At 39.6% G+C, this 21,297-nt stretch overlaps 1 protein-coding gene and 2 non-coding genes across 4 annotated transcripts in view; 1 reads left to right on the top strand and 2 right to left on the bottom strand.

Annotated features, from left to right (window-relative positions):
• Positions 1 to 21,297, bottom strand: part of PFI (tubulin folding cofactor E / Pfifferling (PFI)) — a 77,188-nt gene that overhangs the window by 33,855 nt on the left and 22,036 nt on the right. For both annotated transcript variants that reach the window (XM_088945064.1, XM_088945065.1), the window contains exons 6-10: positions 10,498 to 10,607; positions 10,251 to 10,393; positions 10,071 to 10,132; positions 9,693 to 9,800; positions 9,558 to 9,592 (exon numbers count right to left, since the gene is read on the bottom strand). In XM_088945064.1, coding sequence (XP_088801190.1) covers positions 9,558 to 9,592; positions 9,693 to 9,800; positions 10,071 to 10,132; positions 10,251 to 10,393; positions 10,498 to 10,607 — 458 coding nt within the window. The remainder of the gene's footprint in view (positions 1 to 9,557; positions 9,593 to 9,692; positions 9,801 to 10,070; positions 10,133 to 10,250; positions 10,394 to 10,497; positions 10,608 to 21,297) is intronic.
• On the bottom strand, positions 1,165 to 1,271 carry LOC148852906 (small nucleolar RNA R71). The gene has a single exon (XR_016100084.1). It is a non-coding gene; the product is annotated as a small nucleolar RNA R71 (small nucleolar RNA).
• On the top strand, positions 7,918 to 8,024 carry LOC148852905 (small nucleolar RNA R71). The gene has a single exon (XR_016100086.1). It is a non-coding gene; the product is annotated as a small nucleolar RNA R71 (small nucleolar RNA).

Here is a 21,297-nt window from a genome sequence, read left to right as displayed (position 1 = left end):
GCTAATTTGCAGCAATGTAATGCAGACCTGATTTCAGGTTTCTGCAAAAGTTCTGTGGACCAAATGGCTTGTTTTACATAAACTTGAAAGCTTGGGTTGATATGGATGATGTTGGCTGATGTGCATTTGTATGGACTTGTAAGAATTTTGAACCAAGATATGGGCTAAATCAACTGTGGGCTGAACTGCTGCCATTAATCCGAATTGCAGCAACACATACAGGTGGTATGCATTGCAGACCTGATTTCAGGTCATAGAAATTATTCAAGATTATGAGCCATACACTTGCATAGCTTACAAACCTGAACCCAAACCTGGCTCAGGTCTGGTTATAGCTCAATTTAGGTCCCCTGAAGGCACCTTGAGAATTCAGCTTTGATAAGCAACCCTCAGTCTAGCAGATGTGAATGGATGTGTGCAATAGTGTACAATGCAATTCAATTCAGATTTCAATTATTATTGTTTGTTGAATTTCTCTGAACCAACAATCCCAAAGAATTGTAGGTTTGAAAGCAGATGTTGCAATTAATGGATGTAAATAAGATTGTTGGTTTGGATCCCTCTTAATAATCAAAATTATTTATGATTAGTAAATCATTGTACATATCTCAGTTATGATAAGCTTAGATTTATATTCTGTTGTATTGGCCTTTTTATTGCCTTGACTTTCACAGTTTATGACAAGCAGAGTTGAGCTGGAGGAGATCCTCTACGACCTGGAGATTGTTCCGTGTCCGTCTGAGAGCAGCTAGACAAGTCAAACAAAAATCTCAAGAAGCTCAAGAAATGGCTGAACAGAGAACCATGATGGATTATGCCAAACCCTCATTCACTGGAGCTGCTTCCAGCATTATCAGGCCTACTATTGCTGCTAACAACTTTGAGATTAAACCCGCCATTATACAAATGATTCAAAACACTGTGCAATTTTGTGGAATGGCCCACAAAGATCCCAACGCACATATTGCTAACTTTTTAGAAATATGTGACACCTTGAAACACAATGGGGTAAGTGATCATGCCATTAGGCTGAGGTTATTCCCATTCTCTTTGAAGGATAAAGCCAAAGCATGGCTGAATTCATTACCAGCGGATCAACAGCTATGTGGGATGAAATGGCCAGCCGTTTCTTCTCTAAGTATTTCCCCCCCTTCTAAAACTGCTAAAATGAGGAATGATATCACTATATTTTTCCAACAAAAGGGGGAATCTTTATACGAGTCATGGGAACGATACAAGGAGCTGTTGAGGAGAGTTTCTCACCATGGCCTTTCCATATGGCTGCAAGTGTAGACCTTCTATAATGGTCTTACCGACTCAAATAAGGCCATACTAGATGCTGCAGCCGGAGGGTCCATAAACAATAAGACTCCTGAGGTTGCCCATGCACTCATTGAAGAAATGGCAGCCAATAACTATCAATGGCATTCTGAAAGAACCCAAACTAGGAAGCAACATGGGCTGCATAATATTGATACTTATACGGCACTATCTGCACAAATAGGAGCACTCAGTAAGAAAATTGATGAAATGCAGATAGCTGCCATGCATGTACAATCCCTGCCTTATGATAAGTGTGGGGGAGGCCATAATAGCACTGAATGTCAAGTTGGCAATCAGTCTTTTTAGTCCACGAAAAGGGTAGACTTTGTTGGGAACTTTGCAAGGCAGCCAGGAAATCAATACCATCATGCCCATAACCCCGGACAGAGAGACCACCTGAATCAGCCATGGCAGAATCAACATGCACCGAAGCCTTTCCACCAAAACTTCCATCAGCCAGAACCGAAATCTAACTTAGAGGAGCTGATGACCAAGTTCATAACTAGTGTGGAAACTAGATTTTAGAATAATGAAACATCGATAAGGAACTTGGAAACTCAGGTTGGGCAGTTGGCACAGATGATTTCAGAAAGGGTTTCGGGTATCTTACCAAGTAACACCGTGGTAAACCCAATGGAACAAGAGGCTGTTGGGAGAATTCCCAATTCAAATGCTTAATCATAAACTGTCTTACTTGCTTTCTGTTTTTCTTTTTCATAGCATTTAAGTTTAGTTAGTTTTTCTTAGAATTTAATTGAATAAAGCTACTGATCTCCTCTTCTAGTTTGCAAGTGATTTCTAGCAGAAGAAGCTTCCCACCGATAGCATATTGCAGAATTTAAGAACGACCTTCAAGGAAGTCCTCTAAACACCTCCTATTACTTGATGATGCTCTTGCTAGTTTTACTGTTACTCCTTAACACTAGGAACATTGAGGACAATGTTCATCTTATTCACCCCAACACACATATGCAAGCAATGACATAACCAAGAAGACTGGTACCCCTCAAGATTCATTGCTATTTATTTGGTGATTTTTAAGAAGGAATTCAATGAGTTGAGGGAGACCGATGTATTTGTTAAGTTCTTATTCTTGTGAATGACCCTATTTAATATATGCATGAGAAAAGGGGAGTTGAATATACCTTCCAGCATGACTAGCCCTAACTACCTTCATATGTATGAAAGCACTAGATTTCATTGTTAATGGTCAAGAAAGCTAGTGCACATCTGAAGTGCTGATACATGAGGTTTAATAATTGAGCCCAAATTGACTCCGCTATTTTGAGCTGAATAATAAAATTAGTAGCTCAAAACATGAGTCTTGTCATCTACCTAAAGCATGTGACCAGTGTGAGATGGAGCATAAGATGCACTCACATCAAAAAAAAAAAAAAAAGAAAAAAAAGACAGATCTGAGATCTGAATTCTGCTGTTGCATACCTACAATAGTTCAGATCTGGGTTCCTCTGAACACAGATCTGAACTGATGCAAATTTGAGGTGAATTGGGTGCCATCATCACCCCAATTCACCCTAGGACACTTTTTCTATTCCCCAAAAGCCATTTGGTAGCAATAACTGAGGGAAAGGCAATTGAGAATTTAGATCTGAACTTAGACTTGAGTTCAGATCTGAATTCTGCTGTTGCGGAACTGCTTAGTTCATCTGAACTCAGACCTGCACCTATGCAAGATTGAGGTGAATTGGGTGCCATCATTACCCCAATTCACCCTATGACACATCTAACCTGCTTCGAGGGTGAATGGATAGCAAGGAATGAGGAAATTCAGATCTGAACTGGTACAAATCTGAACTGCAGTTGAGGACTGAATTGATATAGAGCACATTTTGAATTCTGGGTGGACTAAATTCTTGGCTTTATCCACTTGTACCCAATCTAAATTAGCTAAGGATGTGTGTTTGAACGGCTAACCATGCACCTCATGAACAAGAAGATCATTGGTTGTCAAGATAAACAGTCGATGGAGGGGGTACAATACCACCCACTAAATATGGTTTCAGGCGGTGGCCATTTACCTTAAATATGCCCTGAACCGGGTGGGTGATTTCTATAGCCTCATGGGGAAAAACCTGAGTGATGGTGAAGGGTCCAGACCACCTGGATCTCAGTTTACCTGGGAACAGGCAGAGACGGGAATTATATAACAATACTTGCTGCCCAACATAAAAGTCTTGTCTCAGCAAATCCTTATCATGCCATCTTTTAATTCTTTCTTTATAGACTTTGGCATTTTCATAGGCGGAAAGTCTGAATTCATCCATCTCATTCAATTGCAACCTCCTTTTAGCCCCTGTGGCCTCAATGTCAAAATTCAAGAATTCTACTGGTAAATGGCATGCTTTACCAAAGACCAACCTATAGGGGGATATGCCAATGGGTGTCTTATATGCAATTCTGTATGCCCACAATACATCATCTAACTTAATGGATCAATCTTTTCTAGCAGACGCTACAGTCTTTTCCAGAATTCTTTTGAGTTCCCTGTTAGCCAACTCCACTTGGTCACTAGTTTGAGGGTGATAAGGGGTAACCAATTTATGTGTAATTCCATATTTTTGCATTAACCGCTCAAATTGGCTATTGCAGAAGTGAGCTCCCCTATCACTAATTATAGCTCGCAGAGTGCCAAATCGGGAGAATAGCTTCTTCAGGAAGTGTACCACCCTCCTTGAGTCATTTGTGGGCAAAGCCATGGCTTCCACCCATTTAGATGCGTAATCAATAGGAACGAGGATGTACCTATTCCCAAAAGAATTCGGGAAGTGTCCCATGAAGTCTATACCCCAAACATCAAAGATTTCGCAGATTAAAATATTGAAAAGGGGCATTTCATTCGGTCGGGAAATGTTTCCCGACCTTTGACATTTGTCACATGTGGACACTTACCTGTGGGCATCCTTGAATAATGTAGGCCAATAAAAACCTGATTGCAAAACCTTGGCTGCGGTGCGACTAGCTCCAAAATGACCTCCTGCTTCTTTATCATGGCCAAATTGGAGTACCGACTCCATTTCCTCCTCAGGGATACATCTCCTTATGATTTGATTTGCACACAATTTATACAAAAAGGGTTCCTCCCATAGATAGTATTTTACATCAGAAAGGAATTTCTTCTTTTGTTGATATGATAGGTTAGGAGGAATGACTTGTGCAGCTAGATAATTTGCAAAATCAGCATACCAAAGAGATGCATATTCTTGAATTGAGTACAACTGTTCATCCGGAAATTCTTCTCGGATGTTTTGGTTATCTCCTCTTATGAGCTTACCTTGTCTAACCGAGAGAGATGATCAGTAGCTAGGTTTGCAGCACCCTTCATGTCTCTAATCTCAATATCAAATTCTTGCAGTAGAAGGATCCACCTGATCAGTCTTGGTTTTGAATTTTTCTTGGTAAGCAAGTGTCATAATGCTGAGTGATCTGTGTATACAACAACCTTGGACAATATCAGATATGAACAAAATTTGTCAAGTGCAAAGATTACTGCTAGCAGTTCCTTTTCTGTGGTGCTGTAATTAAGTTGGGGTCCATTCAAGGTTCTGCTGGCATAGTAAATTGGCTGAAAATGTTTGTTCACTCTTTGTCCCAAAACAGCTCCTACAGCAGAATCACTCGCATCACACATTAATTCAAATGGGAAGGTCCAATCTGATGCTACCACGATAGGTGCATGGATCAATCTGTCTTTCAAGGTGTTGAAAGCATGAAGGCATTCAATTGAAAATTAAAAAGGCACTTCTTTCTAAAGCAAGGTAGATAGTGGCTTGGCAATTTTTGAGAAATCCTTAATAAACCTCCTATAGAAGCCGACATGCCCTAAGAAACTTCTCACAGAACGAACAGATGATGGGGGTGGCAATTTTTCAATTGCCTCCACCTTGGCCTTGTCGACTTCTATACCTCTGTGAGAGATCTTGTGTCCAAGCACTATGTCTTCTTGCACTATAAAATGACATTTCTCCCAATTCAACACAAGATGTGTTTCTTCGCATCTAGTAAACACCTGTTCCAGATTATTCAAGCATGCATCAAACGAAGAGCCGAAAACTGAAAAATCATCCACAAAGATCTCAATAAATTTTTCAACCATATCAGAAAATATGAACATCATGCATCGTTGAAAGGTTACTAGGGCATTGCATAATCCAAAGGGCATCCTTCGGTATGCAAAGGTACCATATGGGCAAGTAAAAGTGGTCTTTTCTTGGTCTTCTGGTGCAATTGGGATCTGGTTATACCCCGAATATCCATCCAAGAAACAATAATACTCATGCCCGGCTAGCCTCTCTAACATTTGGTCCATAAATGGGAAAGGGAAATGGTCCTTCCGGGTGGCTTCATTTAACTTTCTATAGTCAATACATACACGCCATCCGGTGACAGTTCTAGTCGGGATGAGTTCATTTTTCTCATTTGGAACAATGGTCATACCCCCTTTCTTGGGCACGACTTGCACGGGGCATACCCAAGAACTGTCAGAAACCCAAGAACTGTCAGAAATAGGACAAATGATCCTGGCATCTAATAGCTTAATTATTTCAACCTTTACCACTTCTTTCATGTTGGGGTTCAAGCGTCTTTGGGGCTGAATGGAAGGCTTGCTGTCATCTTCCATCAAAATTCTGTGAGTGCAGATTGATGGATTAATGCCTTTGATATCCTCTACCTTCCAGGCTATAGCATTTTTGTGTTCTCGCAGCACTCTTAATAATTTTTCCTTTTGTAATGGATTCAGTGATGCGGAAATTATTACGGGAAGAGCTGATGGTTCCTCAAGGAAAGCATACTCTAAATGGGAAGTTAATTGCTTCAGTTCAAGGGTGGGGGTTCTTGGGATGATGACTTACCTGATGGTCCAGGCAATTTGCCTAAGTTCTCTAATTTGAGAAACCCCTTTCCCTTGAATTGAGGCTTATCATTCAGATATGCTATCATGAGGTTTAATTCTTCATTTTCTCCTTTTTCAAGTTCTCCCTGCTGGAGGTAGAGTTCAAGAAGATCAGCCATCCTACTTACCTGGAAGCATTCATCAATTGTCATATCAATGGCATCAATCATATAACAAGAATCATCACTAGGGGGTGCATGTTTCATAGCATCAGACATTTTAAAAACTATCTCATCATCTTGTATCCTAAGGCTGAGTTGTCCTTGTTGGACATCAATCATCGCTTTCTCGGTAGCCAGGAAGGGTCTCTCAAGGATAAGTGGGACCTCCACATCTTCTTGCATGTCTAACACAATGAAATCAACTGGAAAAATGAATTTGTCAACTTTAACTAACACATCTTCTATGATCCCCCTAGGATGTCTAATGGATCTATCAGCCAATTGTAATGCCACTCTAGTGGGTTGGGGTTCCCCCAATCCCAGTTTCTTGAAGATAGAAAATGACATTAAATTGATGGTAGCTCCCAGTTCACATAAAGCTTTCTCAATTTTTAAACTGCCTATGGTACAAGGAATAGTGAAACTCCCTGGATCTTTGAGTTTCTGAGGCAGCTTGTTTAGAAGGATAGCAGAAAAATCCTCATTCAAAGCAACTATAGCCACATCTACCAGTTTCTTTTTGTTTGCCAATAATTCCTTCAAAAACCTTGCATAGTGTGGCATTTGGACTAAAGCATTAGCAAAAGGAATATTAATGTGTAAACTTTTAAATATTTCAAGAAACTTACCAAATTCCTTCTCCATTTTCTGTTGCTTCAACCTGTTAGGGAATGGAACTTGTGGCTGCTGGTGCATCCCTTGTTGTGCTTCAGGTTGTTCCTTCTTCTGTTGTCCGGTCCCAAGGCTTGTTTCTGCCTTGGGTTCAACCCTATTCTTCTTTTCTACCTCGGGCAACTCTTTTCCACTCCTTAAGGTAATAGCTTGTACTTGCTCCCGTGGATTTACTTCAGTGTTGCTTGGAAGAGTTCCTAGTAGTTTGGAAGAGATTAATTGTACCAATTGCCCCACTTGGTTTTCAGGTTCTTGATTGATGTTTCCTGGTTTTGGAACCTGGTTTCCGCACTTGCTATAAATTTTGTCATCAGCTCCTCCAAATTGGACTTTGGTTCGGGCTGATGATAAGTCTAGTGGAAAGGCTTGGAAGTATGCTGACTTGGCCAGGAATGGTTTGGATGTCCCCTCCATCCTGGGTGAAAGGTATGGTGACTCTGGTAACCCTTCTGTCTTGACAAATTGCTGACATATTCGACTTGTTCTGTAGATGGCCTGAACTGATTGCCAACTTGGCAGTCAGTACTGATGTGGCCTCCCCCACACAATTCACAAGTAAAAGGCTGCACATGCAAGGCAGCTATCTGCATTTCATCAATTTTCTTACTGAGTGCTTCTATTTGTGTAGATAGTGTCGTATAAGTATCAACATTATCCAGACCATGTTGCTTCCTAGTTTGGGTTCTTTCAGAGTGCCATTGATAGTTGTTGGCTGCCATTTCTTCAATGAGTGCATGGGCAACCTCAGGAGTCTTATTGTTTATGGACCCTCCAGTTGCAGCATTTAGTATGGCCTTATTTGAGTCGGTAAGACCATTATAGAAGGTCTGCACTAGCAGCCATATGGGAAGGCCATGGTGAGGAACTCTTCTCAGTAGCTCCTTGTATCGTTCCCGTGACTCGTACAAAGATTCTCCCTCTTGTTGGAAAAATGTAGTGATATCATTCCTCATTTTAGCAGTTTTAGAAGGGGGAAAATATTTATAGAGGAAACGACTGGCCATTTCATCCCACATAGCTATTGATCCCACTGGTAATGAATTCAGCCATACTTTGGCTTTATCCTTCAAGAGAATGGGAATAACCTCAACCTAATGGCATCATCACTTACCCCATTGTGTTTGAAGGTGTCACATTTCTAAAAAGTTAGCAATATGTGCGTTGGGATCTTCAGTGTTTTGAATCATTTGTATAATGGCAGGTTTAATCTCAAAGTTGTTAGCAGCAATAGTAGGCCTGATAATGCTGGAAGCAGCTCCAGAGAGTGAGGGTTTGGCATAATCCATCATGGTTCTTTGTTCAACCATTTCTTGAGCTTCTTGATTTTCTTGTTAGACTTGTCCAGCTGCTCTTAGACGGACACGGAGAGTTCTTTCAATCTCCAGGTCGTAGAGGTATTTATGTCTAGTTTTCCACTCATCCATCTAACTATATGCATTTCTGCCACACTCAGCATAGAGGTATTTATGTCTATCTACTGTTATAATTTATAAGAACTCAGAATAGTCAGTTTACTTTTATTAACTTAAAGGGGATAACATTGTAATTGCATTTGTTTTGTATACACAATGAGAGATCTGATTGACTGAGACTAACTTCTCTCCCATTAGGCAGCCTCTTCTCTTCTCCACAATTACTGCTTTGTTTTCCCTTCCATCTTCTCTGCTTCTAATACTAGCAATCTGAATTTAAAGGGAACGAGACACCACCATCCTCTGATATGACTGACAAGGTTTATCTGACTGATCTGTCATCGATATGAATATTGTCCACAGATCAAAAACCTTCACAAACCTCAAGGCATCAGCTCTGCAAAATAAGAGAAGATATCCAACTCTAAGCTCAACACTAGCATCAATCCTTTGAAAGCCCCTTTGATTGGCCAGCCAATAACTCTCCTACAACTCAGGAACATATTGAAAAGTTCCAACCAGAAGATTAAGCCCTCTGCTTCCAATAACAACTCACTTAATAGGCAATCCAGTCAGACAATAATTTTTTTTATGAACATTGTGCATTAATCATGGTTCATTGTTGACATAGACTGTTCAATAGAAGCAACCTAGGATCTTTTTATATTAAAATGTAAGTTAATCATGTCAGCAATTTTAAATTATGTTGGGCGTGCTATCAACAACTTCAAGTTAGAGGAGAAACCAACTCTAATCACCTACAGATAGAAACAATGCCCAACTTCAAGTTAGAGGAGAGCCAATGATAATCAATTCTGAAACCATGCAGCATGCCAATCTTAGATGACATTATTTGGAAAAGAAATGATGAATGGGACATCATAAGGACAACCAAATTAATGAAGAGGCTAAGAGATTCAAATAAGCTGGAGTTCCACTGAAAAAAATGAATCCTGCATGCTTGAAAGTTCATGCATAAACAGTTTGATGAGTAAAATAACTCTACATATGTGATTGGTTTCATGTATTTTAAATAAGAAGAAGAATGGATCAACTAATTAGAGAAGAAAGACAAACCTGATCTCAGACTCCTTCCTCTCACGAGGGCTTACCTAAATGGAGAGAAAGAAGTTACATTAAATTACTATTTTCTCAAGTAGAAGCATCAGATACAAATAGTCAAATACACAGATGTCAAAGTCAAGTGTCTACCTCACTCCCATTTAGTATCTGAACTCTTGCTAAACGAGCTATTAGAAAAAATCTTGGGATACCACCTTTTCCTGGATCGGCTATTGGATTGTCAGAAAGCCTTATGTCCTTCACACGATTTGTACAAGAAAAACAATCAACTCAGAAGAAAGTAATTAAGAGGATGGCTTACACAACTCTACAAGCAACAGGCAAACAATATTGAGAAGTGGAAAAAAAAAATTGCTCTAAGTTTTTCTTAAGTAAGAACCAAATTAGATGCTTCAAAACCAAATAGGAAAATAATTAGAATAACCAATTCATGCTATGCAATTTACTAGGACAGGAGATCAAAGACTTCTACGAACTCAATTACAGTTTCATTATTAATAATCTTACCATCAAATTGGGGAAGGAATTCAAAGAATCCACCGAGGGCAGATTTTCAATCATGTTACCTCCTGAAGCATGTTATCCAAAAATTGTAAGAGAATTATAACAAATAAACCAAGACCACCATAAAAAATTCAGTAAATTTCATATGAGAAATCAAACTACAAATAAAACTCAATAAATTACCTAGAAGAAGACACTGCAAATTCTCAAAGGGCTTATAGCACTTCTCCAATGCTACATTACCATCCTGCAAATCTTGCCTTGGATCATAATCAGGATAAAAGATGTTTTTCAAGTTGTTCTTGTTCAAATGAAGCTGCTCCAATCTGAATTCAAGAGTCAAGTTGATTACTTTCCAGAGCTTTATATTGTAAAAAGATAGTAACCTGAGAATAAGAATTACAAACAAGAGCATGTTTCTTTCCAGTACCTTTTTAGTCGAGAAAGCTTTAGAATTTCATCCCATGTATCAATAAAATTATCTTCCAAATTTAAAAGACGCAAACAGTTGAACCCTTGAACATAATTAGAAGATGCAGGCTGAAAAAAAAGGACAAAAAGGATAAACTTTTATTAGCCATGTACGGCATGTTGTATATATGAATAGATAATAGATTTCTTTAGTAATAAGGATTTATAAAAAGACAATTATCAAAAAAACAGTGAGGTGAGAGACACCCCCATATGTTGCTATCAGTGTTTTGAAAGATACTAGAGGCACACAATAGAGGTTTATGAGGCATATATCCCCTTTGTGCTTTATAATTTTTTTTCATAAGTTTTGTGCTTTATAATTATACAGGAGTATGCCTCGTACATTCTTACCTTATAAGATATTTATAAAAAAAATATTATAAATAAAAGTAGGGCTACCATTTTATTGTGTACCTCATTATATAATAACAAAATAGAGATGATGAAAACCCTTCAAATTTGTTTCTTGTAATATTACAATAAAACATTATAAATTGAAGTGGGGGCACCATATCTTTCATTTCTTTTAATGCATTCTTTTTTATCAATAACATAACCAATTCATTAAATTAAGTAGCAAGGCAGTACAAGAAATAGAAAAGGAAGAGATAAGCTCTCTTAACTCTCCCAAAACAGATAAAATTTACAATGTTGCCCAAAAATATTGATTTCTTCCTCCCTCTTGTTTAACCAAAAAAGTTGGCAAATGAACTAGCATCTCTTTTCACCCACAGAATAATGACCTCCATGTCTTGTAGCAAGCTTCTAATTCTTCTATTCTCAAAGATGTAGCCCCACCATTCAACACCCTCCTCTTTTTGCAGCCAATTAATAACCAGCTTGGAATCTCCTTCAATCACCAATTTGCAGATAAGTAGTTCCTTAGCCCTTTTCACTCCTTCCAGCACAACCATTATTTCAGCTCTCAAAGAGTCACCCACCCCAATTGAGACCACAAAAATAGAAAATGCTCTACCATCCTCATCTCTGAGTATTCCTCCAATACCTAAAAGACCTAGATTTCCTTCACTACTACCATCAAAATTCAGCTTTATGAAGCCTCCATTAGGGGGAGACCAAGAAGGCCTAACCACAGACTTGGAGGAAGAAGAGCAAGCAATCTCAAACCACATCCTCATCAGATCACCAGCAGAAAAATATTCAAATAGATTTAGTGACTTCACCCAATGAGCCACTCTAATAGTTATGATTTCAAGTAAAGCACCCCTGATTCTCTCAACTCCTGAGAAGATTCTTTTATTCCTTTCTTCCCAAATCATCCAATACACAGCCACCCTTGCACACCTCCAAAGGGTTCTCCCCCTCTTCTTTGGCCAGCTGAGAATATTAGAGCCAAACAGGTTTTATACAAAAGGTGGAAGGCTCCACCTCCGCCCAAACAAAGAGAAAATCCATTCCCAAATTGAAGAGGATAAAGGGCAAGAGATTAATAAGTGAAAGAAACTCTCGCCCTCAGTCTTACAAAGAGAATGCCAGTGGGGAGATAATGACCAACGAGGACTTTTCCTCCGGAGCAAGTCACAAGTATTAATTCTTTCTAGGTAACACTTCCAGCAAAAGCCACCAACTCTAGGTGGAGTAGATCTACTCCATACATCTTTAACTGGAGAAGATAATCCCAGAGATAGAAGCCTTATGGTCACCATGGACACCGCCTACATCTCAAGAAATTAAAATGAGCTTCAATGGCCGCAGCATTGAAAATCCAGGAATTTCAGGAGTTGAGGGAGTATTTAGACAAACTGAGAGATGTACTGTCTCTCTATTCAGGCCCAATTGGTAATGGAAACTCAATAAGGTGTTGACATTGCTATACAGGCCAAGACTTTCTATTGCAATATAATAGTGGAAGGAGACTCCAAAGTAATTGTGGGATAGCTGGAGAACAATAGTCAAGGAACATGGGTATAAAGATTTACGAAGACAAGTGAGGAAGTCAGCTACTGATATGAGGTTCTCATTCCACTGAGTGCCTAGGAGAACGAATAGCATGGATGATGCTTTAGCTAGACACGGGGCATAAAGAGATTGTAATAATTCATGGAGAGAGAGAGACGAGAGAGAAAGAGAAGAGAAGAGAAGAGAAGAGAGAAAATAGGAGAAGAGGAAGATATGATTGAGAGAAACGAAAAAAAAACTATTCTGGCTGCCACCAGTTTAGTTATTTATATTAACTTAATATAAAAGGAATGGAAGATTACAAGTATGCCCCTGGTGGCACTCCCTAGTAACAAGCTAATAAGAAAGAAAGAAACTAGCTGGTTGACAGCATCTTAAGCTGACAGCACACTAACAGCAACTGTAAAATAACAATTAAATAATCCTCACAACACTCCCCCTCAAGTTGGGCTGAATATGTCTATCATGCCCAGCTTGTCACATAACTCACTGCGCCATGAGTATGGAAGTCCTTTTGTGAGGAAATCAGCGAGTTCCTTAGAGTTGACATAAGGGATGCAAATTTCCCTTCTTTCCAATTCTTCCCTTATGAAGTGTTTGTCCACCTCAATGTGCTTGGTCCTCTCATGTAGGACAGGGTTGCTGGTGATGTTTATGGCTGCCTTGTTGTCACGGCAAAGATCCCCTAGAATATTTTTTAGCCAAAAAACTTCAGCCACCCCATGTGCCATAACTCTATATTCAGCTTCAGCACTTGACCTTGCTACCACACTTTGTTTCTTGCTTTTCTAGGTCACTAGGTTTCCTCCCACAAATATGCAATACCCACTTGTGTACTTTCTATCATCCACAGCACCTGCCCAATCAGCATCTGTAAAGACTTCCACCTTTAGGTGATTATGTTTACTGAAAAGTAGACCTGTTCCGGGATACTTTTTTAAGTATCTAAGAACTCTCTTTGCTGCCTCCATGTGTGGTTTCTTAGGAGAGTGCACGAATTGTCTTAGAACCCCAACTGAATAGGCAATGTCTGGACGGGTCATGGACAAATAAATCAACTTTCCCACTAACCATTGGAACTGTTTCACATCTTTCAAAGGTTCACCATCACAGTCACCCAACTTGTGATCAACATCCATGGGAGTATCTGCTAGCCTTGCACCTAATTTGCCTGTGTCTTGTAATAGATCAAGGGTGTATTTCCTTTGAGAAATGAAGATACCTCTTTCTGAGCGGGCGACTTCAATTCCAAGGAAATACTTCAGGGGACCTAAATCTTTCACTTCAAATTTAGATGCAAGGAATTGTTTCAATTTTTGTATTTCTGAACTCCAATTTCCTGTAATGATGATATCATCCACATACACTATCAATACAACAACATGTTCCTGGCATCTCTTCACAAAGAGTGTGTGATTAGATTGACATTGTTTGAAGCCTACCTGTCGAACTGCCATGTGAAACTTATTGAACCAAGCTCTGGGAGATTGTTTTAAACCATAAAGAGACTTTCTCAGCTTGCACACCTTATTTTCACTTCCTTTGGCACAAAATCCAAGGGGTTGAACCATGTATACTTCCTCCTCTAGGTCACCATTTAAAAAAGCATTCTTTATGTCCAATTGATGCAATTCCCAGTCAAGGTTAGAAGCTAATGACAGAAGGACCCTAATGGAGTTCATCTTAGCTACTGGAGCAAAAGTCTCATCATAGTCAACCCCGTACACTTGAATGCACCCTTTGGCTACTAATCTTGCTTTGTACCTTTCAACTATCTTGTCTACCTTGTGTTTAACTGTAAACACCCACTTACACCCCATTAGGTCTTTCTCCCTCGGAAGATCCACCAATTCCCAAGTTTGATTTTTATGAAGGGCATTAATCTCCTCCTTCATAGCATTTGTCCATTCAGGGCATTTTAAGGCTTCTGCGACATTTCTGGGAATAGGTATGCAATCAACTGCAAATAGAAAGCCTCGGTATGAAGTGGAAATGTGATCATAGGAGACATACTAGGTAATGGGGTGTTTGGTAGTGCATGCCCTGACTCCCTTTCTTTGAGCAATAGGAATGTCAAGGTCATCCACAGTAGGAGTAGGAGTAGCAATCTGTGCAATAGGGTTTGGACTTACCTCCTGGGAGTCTAACAGTGTCGGTTGCTCAATGTTTGGCTGCTATCACATTGTTGATCTCTACGGTGTGTACATTGGAAGACACGAAAGGGAGCAAGGTCCGGAATAGAAGGAAGAGAGACTTGGCAAACCTGAACCTACTTCTCCTCTTCCACACTACTACTCTCCTCCTGAGGAGAAGTAGGGAAGAATGGTTCAGACTCAAAGAAGGACATCCATAAACACAAAAAACTTATGACTGACGGTATCAAAGCACCGATACCCTTTTTGAGATGAGGGATACCCTAGAAAGATACAAGGTATGGGCCGAGGGTCTAACTTACCTCGAGATGGAGACAAATCATGGACAAAGGCCCGAAAACCAAAAACTCTCATGGGAATGGAAAATAAAGGGGACTAAGGGAACAACAATTGATGAGGGGCCATGTAGTTCAGCACTCTGGAGGGCATGCGATTGATGACATAAGCAGCTGCAAGTATAGCATCCATCCAGAACCTTTTTGGAACATTCATGTGTAACATCATCCTGTGAGCTACCTCAAGGAGGTGTTTGTTTTTTCCTTTTGCAACACCATTTTGTTGTGGTGTTCTTGCGCATGAGCTCCTATGAATAGATCCGTGGGAGGCAAAAAACTCATTGAGCTCACCATGGAAATATTCTTTTGCATTGTCTGATTGGAAGATCTGTTATATTTCAACATGGAATTGCGTAAATACCATCCTCTAGAAGTCTTTCACAATCTTTGGAACTTCGTCTCTACTACGCATAGGGAATACCCATGTACAGCGAGAGAAGTCATCGATCAATGTGATAAATTACTTATATCCGCCCTCAGAGATTATAGTAGTAGGCCCCCATACATCAGAATACACAACATGAAAAGGAACACTTGATCTTTTATTATTTGAGTGAAAAGTTGTTCTACATTGTTTGCTCAACTGACACGTTTGACACTGGAACTCTGACACTAAACATGACTTAAATAAAACTGGAAACAAAGACTTTACTATTTCAAAAGAAACATGACCTAACCGACTATGCCACAAAAAAAATTGACTCTTATTTGATTGACTATATGACTCTGAGGATGACACCGAGAGACCAGCTTTGTTGTCGAGAATGTAGAGACCATCCACTAGGCTCCCTTTACCAATCGTCCTCCCAGAAGTTAGATCTTGAAAAACACATGAACCAGGAAAAAATGTTACACTACAGTTTAAAGAGTTTGTGATACTACTGATTGAAAGAAAATTTATAGGAAGTTGAGGGACATGCAATACACAATTCAGGTTAAGGCCATGGGGAAGAGATATTGATCCTTGGCCTGCAATGGAGGAGAATGATCCATCTGCAAGCCTCACTTTATCCCTTCCTGACAAAAGGCTATAAGTTTGAAACAAGTTTGACTTACCGATCATGTGGTTAGAGGCCCCTAAGTCAATGATCCAAGGGGAACCAATGGTAGTAGTGACATGGAATGCAGAAGCCACATTACCTGATGTAGATGCAAATGAAGTAGGAATACCAATGACTGAACTATCAATCTGTCGCAAAGCCCTACCATATGACTCCAAGTGGTCTCTGAAGGAATTCATGATATCTTCCTTGGGGTCAGAATTAGTAAGGTGGTCCCGGGTAGTACCAACAACCTGAGTATCTTGGGTTGCCACATGTGATGCATTATGTGTTGTGTTTGTCTTCTTCTGACCTTGCCCTTTACCCTGTTCTTGGTTCTTCACTGCCCACTTGGGTTTCCCGTGAATGTCCCAACATGTGTCACGTGTATGTCGTGAGCGCCGACAGTTGGTACAAAACAACTTGTATTTATCATCAGTCTTCTTGGTGTCACTTTTCTTCCCCATGTTGTTATTACTCATTGCAGCCAATGCAACTTGTTGCTCCCCCTTGGTTGTAATCATCACACTCCACCTACTTTCTTCAGATTGAACAAGGGCATATACCTCGTGAACCGACGACAACTCTTTACTTCCTAAGATTTGAACTCTCAAGGGTTCATAGACAGGGTTCAGTCCCAACAAGAAGGCAAACACACGCTGCTAAGAAACTAGCTTCTTGTAGGCCTTAGCATCATCATCATGTTTCCACTCTATTTACAGGTTGAGGATTCAGCTTGCAACTGGTAAACCTTGGCATAATGCCTTTGCTCAGAATAGGTGGTTTTGACCTATTCCCAAATCTCACTAGCGGTGTCTGCCCACAGAAAGTTCTTCACATCAGGTTCCATGGCTGCAAGGAGCCAAGACATCACCATATTGTTTTCTTGATCCCACCTATCATGTTCAGCTGTCTCACTCTTGGATTCTTTCACCCTTCCATTTATGTAACCAGCTTTTCCCCTTGTTGTTACATAAATTTTTACACTTTTAGCCCACTCCAGGTATTTTAGACCTTTTAGAGGGGTAATGGACATGGGAAACATCATGTTTTCACTTGCCATACCAGCTGTGCTGCGGGTTGGTGTACCCCCCGATGAAGTTGAATCATAGTTTTCCATAGAGTACTGCTGAATCAGACCAAATCCCACACAACTACATAACAGCCATAATCAGAATACCAACCCCCAAGAAATTTACTTCTAGAATGTGGAAAAACAAAGAACTGCTGAAATCAACTCAGTGATGGTTCAGCCATTAAAACAGACCAATAGTCAATCCAGGACCAGCCGTTAGAATAGTATACTAGCAGTTCGACTACAGCACATGCAATCTCACAGTCCAGCATCTAAACAAAGGCATAAAACCAAAAAAGTAAGGCCTTCACACCATTGGCCATAGAAAAACACAAGAACACATACCCTGTCCAGCACCTGTACGAAGGTGTCAACCCAGAAATTAACTTCACAGCATCGAACAGATAAGGAAGGGAGTCTTTACTGCATCGCCCTTCTTCTGCTAGGGTCTCCTTGATGTTATGACCAAGGAAGAACCCAAAGGAAGAGCCGCAAGTGGCCTGCTAGGGTTTCTCTGTCTTCCACATCCAAGAAATCAAAGAAGAAAGAGGACGAAGCAGGTTCAGGTGGGAGAAACAGGTTTTTATAGACCAGAACCTTGCTCTGATACCATGTAATCATTCATGGAGAGAGAGAGAGAGAGAGAGAGAGACAAGAGAGAGAAAGATAAGAGAAGAGAAGAGAGAAAAGAGGAGAAGAGGAAGATATGATTGAGAGACATGAAAAAAACTATTCTGGCTGCCACCAGTTTAGTTATTTATATTAACTTAATATAAAAGGAATGGGAGATTACAAGTATGCCCCTGGTGGCACTCCCTACTAACAAACTAATAAGAAAGAAAGAAACTAACTGGCTGACAGCATCTTAAGCTGACAGCACACTAACAGCAACTGTAAAATAACAATTAAATAATCCTCACAACAGAGATCAAATGTTTTGGGGGAGTTTCCAAGGGAACCCTTTGTATAAGACATTTTGGGTGTAGAAGCTTAGCTAGTTTACATTAATATCTGATCCATTCTACTTGTAAATATTGTCTATGTACTATAAAAATATTCTTTTAACATTTACAATTTCATTTTTTAAATGTTTGGAAAATGCTTTAAATGCTAGACTATTCTTAGACAAGGAAAGAAGTAGAGAAGTGGTCATTGAAATCATTATGGTGAGAGTGGTTCATCGGGTAAAATCTATGAAGATGTGTGTTGATTTCATAACAGGTAATATCATGAACAAATGGAAGTGGCTGGTTCTGATTGCCACAAACCTAATATAAGCCCTGCTTGGTCTCCTCCGATGGTTGACTACATCAAGTTGAACTTTTTTTTGAAGAGTAAAGGAGAAATTTTATTAAAATAGAAGATAAAGATACAATCTGATTGGGTGTCAAGATAACACCCCACCATTCATCACTAGGAAAACAGATTTATATTACAGGCCGGGATCTCTAGAACACCCCAGAAATTTTCCACCAGATCTACACTGTTAATATACTCAAATTCTGGGAGAACCAAAACCCAGCTTGAAACAAGCTTTCTGACTGATGCAACCAAAGCTTCAATGCCTTTTGATTTGACCTCAAACAACCTTCTATTTCTTTCCTTCCATAATACCCAGCACACTATGAAAGGAATGCAGCTCCAAATAATTCTTGCTTTCTTGCTTCCTTGGAATCTTGGCCAAGCCAAGAAGATTTCTGCAGGTGAGGAAGGCTGAAAAACTGGCTCACCAAAAAGAAAGGAATAGAACCTCCAAATGAAATTTGCCACTTCACAGGAAAAAAACAGGAGCCAAACTGATTCCTCGTCCTTTTTACAAAAGTAGCAGCAGCTTGCCATGTTGAAGCCTCTTCTCCTTAGGTGGTCGGTTGTTAGGATGCTGCCTAAAGCTACCAGCCAAGCAAAAACTTCCACTCGGTGGAACAGGGTTCCCCCACACTCCACCTATTTGATCAGAAACTAAATCCTCCTTGATCAAAGTTAGGTAGAAGGACTTCACCCCAAGAACCTCCCATCCCTACATTCCTTCCACCACAGACCATCACTGGAGGACAATGATAATTTGGACTGTTCTAACTTGTCCAACAATAGGACGCATTCCTTCCTGCTGCTTTCACTTCCCCCCTCACCCCTCACCTCTTCTTCCCCAATCCCTTTCCTTCTAGACTCCTTTTTTCTAACTTCTCTTGTCTTGTCACCAATGGACCAATCTGGTCAAGGTCTTGTCGAGCTTGGGTTGTAGATGTTGTGTGTGTTTCTTCCTATCTTTGAAGATTGAACCTGCCGCTGGGGTAGAGGTGTAAATTGGGCCGGCCCACAATGGGCCATGCTCGACCTGTCCGGAGAACTAGCCATTGGAGACCCCCCCCCCCAACGGCTAGTTTCAACTTTTTGAGGGAGTTTTTTTACATAAATATCCCCCCAACAACTCCCAGGGAGAGAAATCTGGTCTAAATCGACCCTCCAAAAGTACAAGCTTTCTGTTGGGAAGTGTTCCTAGGGAAGGTAAACACTTGTGATGTGCTACAGAAAAGGAGGCCAAACAATTGCCTCTCTCCTCATGTGTGTGTCCTTTGTTTGGGATGTGGTGAAACCCAAACCTACTTACTTTTATCCTGCTCTTTTGCTTCTGGTATTTGGAATGTTGTTTGTTCTCTCTTTGGATGCAGATGGGTTACCCCACAGGATGTGGTAAGTCTATTTAGCCCCTCTTTCCTGTGTCAACAGAAGAAAAGAGGAAAGTGCTTATGGGAGGCAGTAAGAGCAGCTATAATATGGACTATATGGGAGGAAAGAAACCTAAGAATCTTTTCTGGAAAAAGTAAAACAAAGGAGGAAGTTATTGAAGCCATAAAAATCAGAACTGCACATTGGATGAAGACCATGGAGATATTCTGAAACTACTCCATGAATGAGATCCTAAGAAATTGGGCTGAAGTAGCACAAACAGATGCACCCAAAGTACTTGTAAGCATGGCTCAAAGTATCGATACGCCTTTGCATATCAGCAGGGGCGTATCAGTACTTTAAACGCGGAAATATGGTTTTTTTATTTTTTTTCAAATTTTGGTTTTTAGGGAGTTTTTAACCTATATTTTTCATTAAAAAGAAGTGAGGTTATAGGCGTATTGGGACCCAAATGATACGATACAATACGCATGATATAGAGCGTATCGTATCGATTTTTTGAACCTTGCTCGTAAGTATGGAATGGAAGCCACCGGCACTGAACAAACTAAAACTGAACTTTGATTGGAGTTCTCTTGGCAAGCATAGGGGGTGTGTTTAGAAATCATCTGGGTGTGGTGGTGGCACTCTACTCAGGACCAATAGGTTTTAGTGACTCAATACAGGTTGAATCTCTAGCCCTACTTCAAGGTCTAAAGATAGCTGAGCAGATAGGAACAATAGACTTAGAAATAGAAGGAGACTCACTATTGGTCATCTCTTGGGCCAAAAACATCACATCAGTACCTTGGAAGCTCAAATTTATCTTCAGAGAAATTGACACACTTGCAAGGAAGTTCAACTCTCAGTTTGGTTGGGTCAAACGGGATGCAAATGGGATAGCGGATACCCTAGCAAAACAAGGTGCAAATAGATCTTCATTGTACTGGGAAGAATTGTAACTAATTGCTGCAACTTGAAAAATTCTTACGTAGATCAATAAATCCACAATTTAAAAAAAAAAAAGTTTCTAGAAATACTATTTGAATAGATGCTTTAAAAACTTTTTATTCATACAAACAAATTTTAATTTCTATGTTATCAAATCTTAATTCTAAAATTGCAATTACTTCTGATATTTGGACATCTAGATTTAACATAAGTTATATTTGTCTTATCGGTCATTTTATTGATGAAAAATGGCTTTTACATAAAAGAATTTTAAGTTTTACTAGGCTTGAATGGCCACATACTGGCCCAATTATAGTTGCAAGTATTTTAAATACTTTACATATTTATGAAATAGAAAATAAACTTTTTTCTATTAGTTTTGATAATGCTAGTAATAATGATTCAGCAATTAATATTTTAAAATCTCAATTAAAACCATTTTTAGATGGTAAATTATTTCATATTAGATGCGCACCTCACATTTTTAAATTCATGTATTCAAGATGCTTTAAATATTATTTCTCATCATATTTCTAAAGTGTAATATATATTAAAAGTTCCGGAGCAAGAAAACAAGAATTTAAATATTTATGTCAAAATTATGGTTTAAAATAT

This window comes from Nelumbo lutea, chromosome 5 (assembly GCF_056320005.1).
Source record: "Nelumbo lutea isolate HS-2025 chromosome 5, American lotus-T2T, whole genome shotgun sequence".
NCBI classification, from domain to species: domain Eukaryota; kingdom Viridiplantae; phylum Streptophyta; class Magnoliopsida; order Proteales; family Nelumbonaceae; genus Nelumbo; species Nelumbo lutea.
Note: the sequence above shows the minus strand (reverse complement) of the source record. Positions and strands in the feature narration are given on the sequence as shown.